We start from the raw sequence: 17,069 nt of genomic DNA on the forward strand, positions 1-17,069 counted from the left end.
ATATATATCATTGACAAAACTCCATGACCTGCTCTGGCAGCCCGTCTACACTGCTCAGAGAACTTCATATCTTGAAGTTCATAACTGTCTTTCCTCAATTTGAATCTATGCCCCCTCAGTCTTAATCTGAGAATGCGGAATTATCCCATCAGAATTGAGCCTGCTTAAACCATTCAAGGCCTTATACACCTCAATCAGATCACCTTGCAGGTGCCTAGTCTCCAGATGCTAAAACTTGCAGAACCTAAGCCTTTCTTGGTAACACCAACCCTTTGTTCCACTCACCATTCTCGTTACGTTACCCTCCTCTGTACTCATTCCAGCAGCTCTACATGTTTCCTAAAATGAGGCCTCCAGACAGTACTTAAAGTGTGGCCTGACCATTGCCTTATACAAAGGGATAATCACCTCCTTGTCTCTGCTAGCAAAATTCCTATATATCACTGACAAAACTCCATGACCTGCTCTGGCAGCCCGTCTGCACTGCTCAGAGAACTTCATATCTGACTGCACAATTACCGCAAGTCTTTTTCATTCTCCACCTCCCTGGGTGTAGTACCACACAGTTGGTAAGTTTCTCTTGAGTTACTGCTACCCATATGGAGTACTTTGCATTTGTCAATGTTAAACTTCAGTTGCCACTTCTCAGCCCATGTGCCTAACTTTTCTAGATCCTGTTGCACTAGCATACCGTCTTTACTGTCATTAACAACCCTGCCAACCCTTGTATCATCTGTAAACTTGGACATTAAGCCTGATATACCTTCATCGATATCATTGATAAATACACAAAACAACAACGGGCCCAGCAGCGAATCCTGGGGAATTCTACTGATAACATTTATTACCAATCTCTGCTGTCGCCCACTCAACCATTCCTTTATCCATTGCAGTAACTTGCCCTTAATGCCATACCACTCCAATTGGTACAGCAGCCTTCCATGTGCAACAGTATCAAATGATTTCCTAAAATCCAAGTATATCAAAATTATTTTTTCATCCAGTTCCTTTGTGACCACATCATAGTATCCAATCAAATTGGTCAGAGATGACTTCCTCTTAACAAACCTATGCTGTGTCTGAGCTATTACTGCTGTCTTGTCTAGGTGATCCTGTATCACCTCTTTAACCAGTGACTCCATTAGTTTCCCCAGAACAGAAGTTAAACTAACAGGTCTATAATTATTTGTGTCACCCTTTGAACCCCTTTTGTGAATTGGGGATACATTTGCACATCTCCGGTCCATGGGGACCTCCCCTGACTAAGGATGCTCTCATAATTATGGCTAAGGGTTTGCTTACTTCCCTTGCTGCCTCCTTCATTATAACTGAATAGATTTCATCTGCCCCAGGTGCCTTTTTCATATTTAACTTCAACAATTTCTGCTCCCTTTGCTCTCAGTTATCACAAAATCACTTAGCTCCCTGTTAGAGTTCGGTAAACTTCTGGCATTCCCCTCCTTGAATAACTCCTCATGTGTGAATGTAGATCCAAAATACTCATTCAGTTTATCAGCTGCTTGAGCAGGATCATCAACAGTCGAACCATCTATGTTAAGTGGACCAATCTGATTCATCCCCTTCCTTTTAGAGTTTACTTAGATAGTATGAATCAGAGCTGTACTGCTCAATATGTTCTACGTTGATAATAATATTAGTAAAGTAATAAGAGGAGTCTACCTCAATATAGTGCGTAGAACACTTCCGTATGATACCCTCCAGAAATTAAAACGGAAAAAACGAAAAAATCAACAACTTACCGGTATATTAGAGTAAAATATAAATAAATAATCAATTTAACACAATTCAAATCAATTTAAAACAATTAAAAATCAAATTAAGCCAATTAAAAGAATCTAACGAAAATATTCAAAACGATTTTCCTTCCTGAAGCTGCCAACGCTTTTCGACCGTATGTCGTGATTACAGGAATGAAAATTACCGAATCGGGTTAAACCTGATAGAGATTAATTGTCTTCGCGCATGCGCGTAAAGGTCCACGCATCGGAGATCAAATATGGCCGCCGAACATTAACAGAATTCTCGTGTAATTTAATTTCAACGGTTTCTGCAATTAATAGTCGCGTATAATTACGTTGAACGTTAAGTATTTTGGCCTCGTTAAATAAAAAAGTATTTTTTCGTTAATGGCATGAAAGGCTAATTCTGACGCTGCTGAACGAGGAGTACGAACTGAGGCTTCATGTTGATTTACACGAATATTAAGAGAAAATCGGGTCGAACCTTGATAAGACGAGTCGCAATCACCGCAAGAAATGTTGTATACCAGATCATTAATTTGTGTTGCGAACGCTGAAAGAACAGAGCGATTGTTCAGTATAGTGTGTAACTTCCGTATTGGCCTAGCTACAATTTTAAATTCGGTATCTTTAAAGAATCTATTAAGCTGTTTGTGCCACTGTTCAACATGTATTTTTTGATATTACTATTGTTGATTGGTGTAGTATTTTGTATCCTATCCTTAGCTTGTACCCTAATTCGGTTTATTGTGGTAATGGAATAACCCCTGTTTAAGAATCTGCTAGTTAATATTTGTATTTCTGAGTCCAAAGCAGAATCAGTCGTTGAATATTTATAGGCATTAAGAAATTGATTAAAGATAATCGATCTTTTGTAGGTGAACGGGTGATAGCTATTATAATGTAGAAGCATACCGGTGTTTGTAGGTTTTCGATAGATGCTAAATTGTATTTTATTCGAACCCGTATGTGATACGGGTTCGAACCCGTATCAAATACTATAGGAGGTATTTAGACGATGTTCTAGTTATTACCGATAGTAATACGATCCAAGACATTTTACATTCGTTTAATAATATTCATTCTAGACTCAAATTTACATTGGAAAGGGAGGATACGGATACAAAGTCATTAAACTTTCTAAATTTCACGCTTACCCGGGACTCGAATAAAATATAATTTAGCATCTATCGAAAACCTACAAACACCGGTATGCTTCTACATTATAATAGCTATCACCCGTTCACCTACAAAAGATCGATTATCTTTAATCAATTTCTTAATACCTATAAATATTCAACGACTGATTCTGCTTTGGACTCAGAAATACAAATATTAACTAGCAGATTCTTAAACAGGGGTTATTCCATTACCACAATAAACCGAATTAGGGTACAAGCTAAGGATAGGATACAAAATACTACACCAATCAACAATAGTAATATCAAAAAATACTTTATTTCTGTCCCATATGTTGAACAGTGGCACAAACAGCTTAATAGATTCTTTAAAGATACCGAATTTAAAATTGTAGCTAGGCCAATACGGAAGTTACACACTATACTGAACAATCGCTCTGTTCTTTCAGCGTTCGCAACACAAATTAATGATCTGGTATACAACATTTCTTGCGGTGATTGCGACTCGTCTTACCAAGGTTCGACCCGATTTTCTCTTAATATTCGTGTAAATCAACATGAAGCCTCAGTTCGTGCTTCTCGTTCAGCAGCGTCAGAATTAGCCTTTCATGCCATTAACGAAAAAATACTTTTTTATTTAACGAGGCCAAAATACTTAACGTTCAACGTAATTATACGCGACTATTAATTGCAGAAACCGTTGAAATTAAATTACACGAGAATTCTGTTAATGTTCGGCGGCCATATTTGATCTCCGATGCGTGGACCTTTACGCGCATGCGCGAAGACAATTAATCTCTATCAGGTTTAACCCGATTCGGTAATTTTCATTCCTGTAATCACGACATACGGTCGAAAAGCGTTGGCAGCTTCAGGAAGGAAAATCGTTTTGAATATTTTCGTTAGATTCTTTTAATTGGCTTAATTTGATTTTTAATTGTTTTAAATTGATTTGAATTGTGTTAAATTGATTATTTATTTATATTTTACTCTAATGTACCGGTAAGTTGTCGATTTTTTCGTTTTTTCCGTTTTAATTTCTGGAGGGTATCATACGGAAGTGTTCTACGCACTATATTGAGGTAGACTCCTCTTATTACTTTACTAATTTTAGAGTTTACATAAGTAAAGAACTTTTTGCTGTTTTTATTTGCATTCTTTGCCAAAGATTTCACGTAATCTGCCTTCGCTTGCCTAACCACCTTTGTGACTTGATTACAGATTAGCTTATATCTGCCATAGGCTTCTGTGTCGCCTGATATGCATTCCATGCAGTTTTCTTCTCTTCCACTATCCTCATTAATTCATCCGACATCCATTTAGACGCTTGAACAGTATTTCCTAGTTTATATGAAAAGCCTAGTAGTCACCTTTACGACAACAAAAACCCTTCCCTTTACCCTTGATGGTAGTTCCATCTTTAAGAAAATCCCACGTCAGTACTCACTGTCACCTAGTGGTTCCTTTATCTGCAAATTCTTGATGCATGAATAATCACTGCTGATAATCAGATCAAGGGGATATTACTCCCTCTGGTTGTCCCCCGAACATGTTGCTGTAGAAAACAATCCTCCAGTAAATCCACAAAAGTCTTGCTACCGTGCGAGTGACCAAACCACAAGTTCCAGTCAACATCTGGAAAGTTAAAATCTCCCATTACAAGACATTCTGATTTACTGGCTCATTCTATTTGTCTGCACAACTATTCACTGTACTCGTCAGAGTCATTAGGCATATAACATACTCCTACTCTCATTTTTCCTTTCCCAGTGTTTATGTCACACCAAACAGATTCAACATTGCACTGTTCTCCGTGTGAACTGGATGCACTCCCTTAAATTTATGGGTTTCTTAACTAACGGCATAGTCCTTCCTGTACACATTGTACTCGCCAAATTCCAATACTGAATTGCGTATATCTATGTCTCCATTATCCCAACAATATCTGCCTTTAATGTCTTGATCAGCACTTCAAATTCATCAATTTTATTTACTATACTTCTAGCATTAGTGTACATGCAAGTATACATGCACTTGTTCTTACTCTTAGTTACCCTTACAGAGACCATGTATTTTCTTCTTAACTTGTTCCATGATGACTCCTTGCAGCTCTTGAAGTCCCCAGCAATTTGCTCTTTAGGCTGCTGCTCATTACAATAGAAGCAGTGCAAGAATCACTTTCGCCTCTGCCTGCGGCTACCGTTAATCTTTTAGTCTGTGAATCCCCCCAATCTAGCAGTTTTTCGACCCACCTAACACTGCCTCAATCATTCATTATCCCTTCAATCATTATTCATATCCTTTGGCATTGTGCTGACTCTCGGACATGATTCCTTGCTTTGATCTCTACGCACATCAATCACTAACCTTCCAGGGAACCAATCTTCCCGATTCGATTTTGTAAAAGATTTCCTTAAATTCAAACACAGTCCGATTCGGCTACTTCAATCTGATCATGATCCAATTCTTTTTACCTTCAACAACATTCCAAAATACCTTTTTGTGAAGTTTGAAGGTAAAAAAATCTTTCACACCGAAAAAAGGATTATGACCTCCGAGGTTCCTTTGACCAAGTGTTGCATTTGAGTCACCTCAGCCATTACATAGAACATTCTCATCGATTTTAACTTAGCATTAACTGCAGACTGTCTCACCAGATAGATTGTTTCAATTCCAGACTATACTGCATTTAAAACGACAAGCCTACCAAGAATTTGAAAAACTAGTGGCTCTAAGAACAGGTAGTGAGTCTGCGGCAGGATTGTTCACAGTTTTAATTTCTTATTAATTCCCCTATTTCTCCAAGAGATAGGAGATTAATAAGAAGTGGAAATTCTGATGGTCATGAAGATATAATCACTTTTTCAAGGTCGAGGGAAAATTTAAACTGACTGAAGTCTGTTGCAGCAAAAACAGTAATGAAAATTACTCTCTTAAAAAAGTAAGACACTACTGCTTGTATACCATGTGAGTGGTTGATCTTCGCCATCAGCTTGACATTGATTTGTGTCTTCATATAGCTAGGTTCTCGTATCATGTCCTTGGAAAGTATTCCGAATATACCTCAGTCCTTCAACCATTTTAACTCTATCAACACTTCGTATTTCTAATGGTCAATTCGTCAAAGCAATGAGTGTCGTTCCACCTTCAGTAACGGCTGCTAATGATGAAACCCCTCAATTCATCATTAAAAACCTAAGTGTATTCACTCTTGGACATCTCCTCGACACCTACAACGGGCTTCTTGAATGGCACTACTTTCCTTTAGTCTGAGATTGTTATAAAAGAAGATCTCAGAATCATTTTGCCTCCCAAGTTATCGACGTTACACAGATTTTCCTCTGCATTCTGCATCCTGAAACCATTCTAGAAAGCTATTCTTTGATAATTACCCAAATTCTTCTGAACCAGCCATTACTAAGCTACACACGAATTTGTCATTTACTCAGTGTCCTGTGCAAACTCTTTCAGTTACATTTAAAAATTCATGGTGAACATCTTTGACTACTATTGGCTATTCTACATGAGAACCATAATTGTAATGCATGATTACTTTAGGTCGATATCAATAACGGCAGTTGTTCTGCAAAATGGTGCAGAACACAACAAAGAAAACCCAAACTGTTTTCCCTGATGTGCTCTTCATTGACCTACGTTCCATTTGTCACCAAGATAACTGCTCAGAACTCACATAGTCACTTACGTGGACCATATGGCATTAATCATGAGAATCGAGCCGTGTGATAATGTACTCAACACTCGAAGGCTTACAAATCAAAGTTTCTGGCCTAGTATACTATTTGAGTTAATTTAATTTGTCTTCGAGACGAAAACATTGGTTGAAAAACATTGGTTCATAATTTTTATGGGTCTTTTTCCACGTTGTGAAAAAGACCCATAAAAATTACTCTCGTCATCGACAGGATTCGAACTCAGATCTTTTTCACCCAGTGTGAGGAGGACGGCGATCCTATCAACTGTGCTATCCACGAGGGTGCTTATATGCATAGCAAATATGGGTGGCGCTGTCTGCCAGTTCCTTGACTTGTTCAAAAACTCGATGTTTCAGATTATCGACGATCAACTGTACACTGATTTACAGTTGCCAGGTCTTCTCTGTTGGCCCCATATTTGTCTTTTCCCCCAGCCTTCAGTCTCCCCTCCCTCTCTAGCTTCACAACTAGCATCCAACCCATGTCAAAATTTACCGAGGCCAACACTCAAAATTTTAATCTTAAATCACTTTAATCATTTTAATCTTAAATCGTTAATTTTAACTTAAAACGATGCCGTTTTATTAATAATCTGATTTATTCAGATATAGCTATGTATTCCTGATGCATTTGCACTATATTTATACATAGTCTAGACTCCTTCATAGCTTGAGGCTTATGCCCTAAACGCTTGAGTCTAAATACATGATACACCATCAGGCATCTCTCATATTGTGGAGTTATACTTCATAACTGTTTTGCCATCATTGCATCACTCGGGTACCTACCCACCCACCGAAGAAGGGCCAAATAGCCCTGAAACGGTGCCGTCTGGGTGGTGGTATCCATCTGAGAATAAGTAACATTAGTCTTCTCCTTAGGTGAAGCGTTACTTATTCGAAGTAGTGCAATATCATGGCAACTCGTTGTGAAGGTATTCACAATATGAGATATAGCTTAAAACGATGCCGTTTTATTAATAATCTGATTTATTCAGATATAGCTATGTATTCCTGATGCATTTGCACTATATTTATACATAGTCTTAAATCACATAACTTAAATATCTATATTCCTGGCCAAACCCGAAAGGAATATAGATATAGATATTTTTTTAGGTCCTTGCCACTGAAATCTCAAGAAACTAGGTGGCAGAACTACCAGGGTATTATAAAAAATTATTGGGTACCTGACCTGCCTCCCCGGAGCACAGTGTGGAAAACGACGGGCCCCACAAGGGCTCAACGGCTAAAAGGTCAGACAAAAACGGTACACAACACTACACTCTCCATACACTTTTAAATCTCTGGCCTCTAGAGTGTTCTGTATCACACAACAATGTATACTACGCGGAGATGGGGGGAACCCCCGGTGCCGTTAGATCCTAAACACACTATACTATACCGCAGCTCACAGTTAACCATCGTCCAAGTATTTTGTTGTTATGGTGGTTTAATGGGGCATAAGCTGCTATGGCTATAATGCAATTATTTTGTACTGTATACAGACTGTTCGCGGTAGCACAGTTGGTATAATCACTGAATCCCATCAACGACGCAAGAAATTTTTATCGCCCTTTTTCACAGCATGGATGAGTTATTTGGCACCATGCGAGGGTAGCATAGTTTTTCTCTCCGAAACTCAGATTTTTCGCCCAGAAAACAAGTAAAGCGACCTCAGAACATATGTAATTTTAGATATAATACAGGATGTCACAAAAGTCCGTACTCATAGGGTATATTACGTTATTATTGATATCATTAATAAATATTGTGATTATTATATTTTAATTTTAATTTTTCTTTTGTAGATATTGAAAATTGAGTGACTATACACCACAAGAAAAGGTAGAACTGGTGTTCTTACATGTAACGGGCAAGAGCCAGAGGGAAGCATGCGAGTTATCTCACTAAAGGCATCCAGATAAAAACAAACCCTCTCAGCGATTTGTTGGGAAACTACTTGACCATTTAAAGACGACTGGTAGTGTTATTGATAAGCTACGTGGTGATCGTCCTGACACATCCACAGGTGATGAAACCTCTGCTATTACTCTTGGAACCATTATAACAGGAGGCCCCAAAAATCTTTGAGGAAACTTGGCCAGGAAGTTGTTATCAGCCGAATGTCTACTGCAAAGATTTTGAAACGAAACAAATTCCATCCTTACAAGGTACAACTGCTTCGAGAATTACATGGAGATGACACCAACAGACAGGTGGAATTCTGTGAGTGGGTATTACACAGCTTACGTGTGAGCTCCCACTTGTTATCAGATATTATGTCGATTGATGAGGCCTGCTTTTATTAGCATGGTTCTGTTAATCGGCATAACTGTCGATATTAGAATGATACCAGCCCCATTTGGATGGTCGAAGACCACTCACGAACTAACCTAAGTTTGTAGTTTGGTGTGCCATCCTTGTCTGCAAGTTGATGGAACCTTACTTTTTTGAGGAAAATGTTACAGGTGAAAACGACTTGCATATGCTGAAACAATTTTCAGAATCCTATGGTGACGATTTTACTCTAGAAAAAAAAGGGGGGGACAGACATTGCACTAACAATTACTAATCCACGAAAGTGAATAGATCTATGTATGAATGTACAAGGAGATCATTGTGAGCATCTCGATAATCAACGTGATTAAAATGTATTTTATTTTTACCTATGAGTGAATTTTGTGACACCCTGTATATACGGCGCAATATGGCCTAAGTTGTTGATGCGATTAAAAACCCTGCTAAAACAACAACCATTGTTCGGGTTTACGCAAGAAAACAATTAGTAGAATAAACACCCTAACAGTTAAGAAATAATATCTAAAACCAAGGACAAACTGCCATATTTCTGAAAGTGCACTGCAGTAGTTGTACCACATTTCGCAATAGCGATTTCCTAGCAGGTCGGAAGTATGAGATGGAAGATTTGTAGCTGCGCCGACCAGCCGCGACAAAATCAATATTATGGCTGTATTGCATTTGTCACCTACTTATTCTTCAACTCCTTTGTCAAGCTTTCTTTTGCAATATTTATAAGAGAGACTCGAATGCGACATCAATTCTGAACAGGATTTCTGCGTTTGGTCACTAGTGTATCTAGAACCTTTGGGAAATCAATAACAAGAAAAAAAAAAAAAAGTTAAAAAAAAGTATATCCTACATTATCCTAACCATTCGGCCATATTGCTTGTGTATTTGTATTGAATAAACTGATATCTATTGCTCGTTATATGCAAAACACATGTCGGCAGCTGCTTGCCACTAGTGTCTAATGCTGAACGAAACAAAAACAAAATACACGCAGTACATATAGTAGACTAGCGAATAAAGAACGCATTCCACTACGATAGACGTAGTAGAACATTCCTTCCTTGAATTTAAATTCACACAAAAGTGGTAAAAAACAAAAGGAACTGAAATTTGTTTACATTCATGTATGCATAGAGTGAAAAAGAACAATCACTCTACCCAAAACTTCCATTTCCATCGAAATGTAAACTAAAAAGCATGTTAAATGAAGTAGGAAGTAGATCAACTATTGTTATAGTAGATAAACTATTTCCATTCCTTTTGTTGTTGTCAAATATCCAAATTCCGATCTAACTTAAATTATTACTATATATACACACAGTGGCCAAAAAATTACGAACCTTTATTGAGTATCGAATCGGCTGCCTTTGTTTCTAATAACAGAAAGTGTATGCCTGGATTCTATAAGGTGTTTTAGTGCATTTTGGCCTAAGTGTAACCATTCTTCTAGCAAAATACAAAATATCGTGTGGCTCCGACAAAGCTGAAGGAAGAGGACTCTCTCCAGCATATCCCACAGATTTTCAAAAGGATTGAGATCAAGTGAATGTGGGAGCTAGTTAAGATGGTGGAATCCGTGTCACATTCTCCGAACCATTCTTGCACGATACGCTGTTGCACTGTCATCCACAAAGTGGTCATCACCTTCGGGATAAAAGTGTAACATTGCAGAGTGTAGCAGATCTCATACAAAATTGAGGTACTCCCTTGAATTCAGATGTTATTTGCTGCACACTAGATGGCCTATTTTTCCGTTCAGTCCTCCTTAGAGTACGATGGCTTCGCTCTTGAAGTATTGTTTTTCTGCCACATTTACGCTTTTGAGATGCAGAAGAACCACTTGCTTTCCAGTCATTAAAAACCTTTGAGATGGATGCTTTTGAGAATCCAGTGTATGTCTTTCGTTTCTCGAATCGTGGTTCCTGCTAAACGCGCACCCACGATAAGACCTTTCTCAAACTTGATAGATCACGCGTTTTTCCCATTCTGGCTACATATTACTGCAGTCGAACAGCCTATTCAGTCTTCGTACTCAACGAGACATGTTATCACCGCGCATCACAGTTTTATTTGCATTTCTTCTGTCTGTGACTGTCTTAATACAAAGGTTCGTATTTTTTTGGCCAGTGTGTGTATTTTCACATATAAATAATGTAAGCTATTCCATGCCAAAAGAACCACAACGCCTGCCAATTTATTGAAAAAATTTAAGCCCTTACAGTAAGAATATGCAAAAGACTGAATGAAATCACTTCGGAATGTGACTGTTAGCCTTATAAAGCGTCAGATCTTAGCGGAATTCAAAAGGAGAGTCCAACTTGTAAAAATTTCCATGAAAGAGGTCATAGAAATCATTAAATAATCAAAAGACACTATATCCTAGGTGTATTCCGCATGGCAACAAACACAGAAAACGTCTACAAAACGGGAAGTGTGTGGACAGAAGACTAACGCAGAATGCAGAACAAGAGAGACGCATGTGGCTCGAACTCTCAGGAAGAATACAGACACACAACAGCTAATAGAAATTACTGCAGATGACTGAGATTCATCAAAGTTGGCAAGAAACATGCACAACTAATAAAAATATCTGAAATTCGAAGGTCTCACATTTCAACAAGCAACATACGACACATTTATGTTCACAATAAATGGTCAACATAGTGTAGGAGGCAACCCCATGAAGCTGTAGATCCATCCATGTGTGTAACCATCATTGTTCAAGGTGAAGGAGGTGTGAGGAGCAAATATTTTCATGGAGCGGACTTGATCTTCTAATTTCTGTGCACAGACACGTCACTTCGCGAGTGTATTTGTGAACTCTTGACGACCAGGCGATTATTTGCTTCCGCTAATGCATTCCTTGAGGGGATGGGATGGAATGAAATGGTGTGGTACAGGCTGATAATGCTAGCATTCGTAGAGGTCTATCCCTAGATCTCGATCCTACTGAAAACCTTTTGGACATTTCGGAACTTGTAATTTGTCTAAGGAAGATAAACCGGACACCATGGACAGGAGAATACATATGAATACATCATATGGGAACTTAATAACAGGAGGTAATGTTGTTCACAATCACAGGAAGGCAGCTACAATGGTATAGAGACGTGGAACGCAAGGACCCAGGAAAGCTAACTTACGATCTCGTAAGCACTCGAATGCGATAATTGGCAAGAAGAGAAAACCAGAAAGCCCAAGGACTCGGTGGATTGCCACTATCGAGGAGTTTGGAATCCAGACATATCATCACTTCCCGAACTGGAAGTCATCTGAATGGACCATATTTGACATGGATGTATTCAAATTGCGGTTGGCTGAGAAGGACAGAAAAAGATAGAGGGCTGTTGACTTATGAGGGAATCAACTCGCCAACGATGGAAGAGGATGAATGAATCAACGAGTGAATTCGAGCACATTCACACTTGCCCTCATCACTACCCGAACTAGAACTGGGAGTCATCTGAATGGCAGAGCGGACCATATTTGACATGTATTCAAAAAGCAAGTGGAAAACATGGCACGTTGTAATTTAAGCTGTAATCGCTGCTCGTGAGGGCACCACTAAATACAGATGTGCATAATAAGCAGCATTAAAGCAAGAATATCACATCATATATTTATAACCAGCCTCATCGTAAGGAATCTTAGTACCTGCGGTAAATACGAAAATGCGGTTGAGCACTAAATCCTGTCATGTTAGTAAACACGATATTTTTTACTTGGCTTTGAAGTCCGGTACACTTTACTTCCCCCCCCCCCCTACCCTGAGCCATGTTTGCTATGACGCTGAATATAACTTAAACCTGAAAGGCAAACTGGCTACAAATTATTTTATTAAATCACGAAGAAAATAAAAAAGCAAAGATGAAGAAAAAAATTAGCATTCTTTTTAATACATGATAGCATATAATTTTCAAAGGATGAGTTGTACATAATATACATGTATTAGAAGACGAAACGCACAAGGCATAATTACCAGGGTATCTGCCCACTCACTGATGATGAAGCCAACTAACTTCGAAACGATCGTCTGGGTGGTGGTATCCACTGAAAATAAATAACAGTAGTCTTCTCTACTAGAGAAGCGTTATTTATTTGACGTAGGGCAATGCCAGCTATCTCGTTATGAAGGCACTCACAATACGAGATATAATTAAAACGATGTCTTTACACTACATACGTAGTTCAAATTTATGGGTAAACTATGGTGTATATTATCTATATTATATAGATATAATATAGATAATCTATATTATATAGATTATCTATATTATCTATAATCTATATTATCTATATTATATAGATAATATACATGTATATCCTCGTGTACATCACTATTCGTTTTGAAATCTCAACAGGCAATCTTCAGAGGACTGATCTATACAGACTCAGGAGGAACAGAATGTATTTTAAAAATTTAACTAGCACGTTATATACTCATGTAGTGCAGCAAATTAAATTTACCTAACCGGAAAACATGGGTAGAAAGTCATGTGCCCAAAGGCTCCCCCAACACGCGTCACCTCACTGGGCACGCCACTACATATATTATTTATGTTAGCTATTGTATATAGTTTTCCCTCAGCCCTATTGCATTAATAATGCAGGAGTGAAAACCAACAAACAACACGATACAGAACGTTTCTACCAGACTTAAAAGCTAACACGGGTAATACCTGTATTTACGAAGGATATCGGAAAACCCTTGCATGGATAAATCGACTTCCTTCATCCTGATATACGGTGCCTCCAGAATGACACGATGAAGAATATCCTTGTAGGAGTCGACATAAAACCACAGGCTACTTAGGTAGGTGTCGATAGCGAGGTGTGGGTTGATATTCGATGGAGTGTTTTCCAGATACATTCTACCAGCATTTGGGGGAGGAGAAACTAGGTGGAAATCAATGCGGTAAGAAGCAGGAAACAACACAGAAAAGCCATGGCAGCAGCCAGCACCAGCCAAGCGGCTTTCACATCGTCGGATCGCTAAGATGGAAAGACCACCTTTGATCGAGGAAGTAGTTCGTTTGTCTAAAATAAGCCAGTCATTCACTACCCAGCCTTAATATGTCTGGTTAAATTCGGATGGCGCTATTTTTAAATCCCGTGAAAGATATTTTGGTTCAGGAACGTTGTGCAACGGCTTGGCCAAAACTCGTGCCATCAATGTCTTTACAGATTTAGAAAGTGGGGTAAAAAAACAAAAAAAAAAAAATATTACAAAAGGTGTCTGTTATTACTGCGAATTACCTAACGGAACAGGCTAGTAGCTGGTCCAACGAAAACAGGTGCATTCACTTTCCTTTTTTTTTTTTTTTTTTTTTCCTTTTTACCATCACGTATTTTTTTGTTTAACCTCGGGATTTCTAAGCGAGGTGAGAGAGGTTAAGGTCGCGCGCACACAAAAGTCTGCTTTGCCAACAAGACAACTCCCCAACTGAGCCATTATGACTCATGCGTCTTTAACATAACTTTGTTTAAATTCGGAAAGGGGAGGGGGGGTTGTGGTGAAAAAAATTATCAGTATATTTTTGCCAATATTACGGAAATAAAGTCGGATTAGCGCTTCTGAGGAGGAGGAGGGTAGTGTTATATACCCTCAATTCGATGATGAACAAATATAGAGCTAATTGAAAGTCCAATTGAGAAAACGTCACAATCGGCGTATTGTTGCGCAAATCAGATGACGCACAAACATCGCAATGTTTTTCAGTTCCAAAAAACAGCCCAGTCATGTGTTCCAATTCACATATTGGAAGTTTAAACAAAGCACTTCTACATGCGCCAGCTACTTAAATCCTACCTCATCAAAGTTGCTTTATTTACGTTCCCCATGGGTGGGGAGATGGGTAGTGGTTTTTCTGATAGAAATTTTTTTTATATGAATCCATTAGCACGGTGAGAGTTAAGATGCTAATTTTATTTAAAAAAAAAATAACAGCAAAATTATTTGTACTTGCTTAGATAACAAGGTGGTCTGTTCTTGAGACAATTTATTTTTAAGGACGCTCATGAAGGCTAATACAGTAAACTCGTTGTTTTACGTTATTAACAAGTACAATCATGTATGGTCTGATGATGAGTTCTGGCAAGGTTCCCGAAACGTTACCTAACTATGGTCTGATGATGAGTTTAGTGAAAAAAATTGACAAATTTAGAATCTTGCTTTGTTCTCTGGAGTTTGATGTATATATCTTCACAGAAACATGGCTACACGATGGGATTCTGGATTCGGAAGTGGCAGCAGTAGGCTATACTGTCCTCAGAAGAGACAGGGGATATAGGGGAGGTGGTGTCGCGATTATTATCTCAAACCAATTTGCAGTAACAATGCACAGGACTTTCCACAATATTGAAGGAATCTTTTGTCAACTGAAGGTTCATAACAAAACTGTTCTCACTGCAGCTATCTACCGTCCGTCCCCGGTCGATATTCTTATGGAGAGGCAAGTCTCTCCATAAGAAGAAGCGCTCTGTGAGTTTTAAACGTTTTTTCACCAGTAGGATGAGATTTACTTGTTTGGAGACTTCAATACTCTCCACTAGGCATTGAGGAATCATCCGTTACAACTAGGCTGCTATATGACATCATGTCTGAACTGGGCTCAAGCAGTATAACAATACTTGGCGCCTCCGTAGCCAGGTGGGAAGGAGCAGCAATGCGTAGCACACGCTTCTTGATTAGACCGGGGTTCGAGCCCGTCACCACCAAATATGGAGGATGCGGAAAGGTCAGGGAATGACCACCGCATATCCCGGAGCAATATGGCCTTAGTTGCTAATGCTCCCAAAAACCAAATAACAAACAACAACATAACAATACTTGTACTAGAGGCAAGGCAATGCTGGATCTCATTTTTGCACCTAAGCAGATCCTTATTTTAGAAGCAATTTCATTTCTGCCGTCTGATCACAAGGCTTTAAGCTATCAAATAAACATATCACAGAAGAGTAGATACACTACTCTTGACCCAGCCAAGCTGAACTTTAGGAGAGCAGACTGGCAATTATTAGGGCGTGAACTTGATTGCATTGATTGGTTCTCCTTCTCACGGATTAATGATCTTGACGCAGTCACCGATCATCTTATTAGCACAATCTCCTCTATCATTCAAGAGTTCATACCTCTCAGTAAAAATTACAGGAATAGATTCCCTCATTGGATCACGACAGACATAATTGCGATTATGCGAGCCAAAGAGCAGTGCAGAAAACACTTTAGGGCGACACATGATGAAGCATATATATGGCACTGTTCAAGGAACATAGAAGCAACATTAAAAGGATGATCAGAAATCAGTACGCTCGTTATATTCAATCAGTTCAACGCAGTTTCACAGTGAATGGAGACCTGAAGCCATTTTGGAACATGCCTAAAAATTCTAATAACTGCTCAACAAGAACCAGGATCACTGATTCCGATGGCAAGCCTACAACCTGTGACAAAACTAAAGCAGATCTTTTTGTGAACCTTTTTCTCCTCCTTTTCCGAGAAAACTGCAGCTACTGCTGCTTTGACTTATCAATTTCATGTCATTAAGGATGATACACTGAATAATCTCTCGGTGGACACAGCCGATATTATTATTATTATTATTAATATCAATTTATTTCCGAAGAAATGTCCTTTTACAGCTATGCAGCTAGAGGACATGAGTAATATACAGAGAAAAAACATAAAATACAGACATATGCATTGCATACAGAGCCAGATACAATATACGGCCTTAAACAGCCACTGGTGAAGATACAAAAACATAAAGTTACAACAAATACAAAAACATAAAGTTACAACAGGTACAAAAACATAAAGTTACAACAAATAAAAGTGCATCCGGATACATCGAAGCGTGGATATTGCGGTATCACAGAGAGTCCACCTAGAGCATGACTAAGGCATACATGTCTGCAAGAATGGAAGATCTGTAGGTTCTGTCCTTGCAAAGTTTCTCAGCGTCTATGGCTAATCTGTTAAATATTTGGAAGGAGTTGTGTGGAAACATGTTGTCCAAGGAGGACATGCTACGCAGCTTCGATCTGTATGGGGAGGTGTTGGACTGGCATCTTCTCCTGTCGGACGGTCTGGCGATGATATCCCAAATATCGGGTGACCTCAGTTTTCCGGATAGAAGCTGAGAG

At 38.7% G+C, this 17,069-nt stretch overlaps 1 protein-coding gene across 2 annotated transcripts in view; it reads right to left on the bottom strand.

Annotated features, from left to right (window-relative positions):
- Window positions 1-17,069, bottom strand: part of LOC150075936 (dnaJ homolog subfamily C member 7-like) — a 201,506-nt gene that overhangs the window by 104,859 nt on the left and 79,578 nt on the right. The window contains exon 1 of one of the 2 annotated variants that reach the window (XM_090387983.1): window positions 13,604-13,947. The exons of the other annotated variant lie outside the window; for it this stretch is intronic. Coding sequence (XP_090244109.1) covers window positions 13,604-13,794 — 191 coding nt within the window. The 5' untranslated portion in view covers window positions 13,795-13,947. Of the gene's footprint in view, window positions 1-13,603; window positions 13,948-17,069 lie in introns of those variants that run through there. 2 annotated transcript variants of the gene reach the window in all.

This window comes from Mastigoproctus giganteus, chromosome 13 (genome assembly GCF_048544385.1).
Source record: "Mastigoproctus giganteus isolate SK-2022 chromosome 13, ASM4854438v1, whole genome shotgun sequence".
Classification (NCBI taxonomy): domain Eukaryota; kingdom Metazoa; phylum Arthropoda; class Arachnida; order Uropygi; family Thelyphonidae; genus Mastigoproctus; species Mastigoproctus giganteus.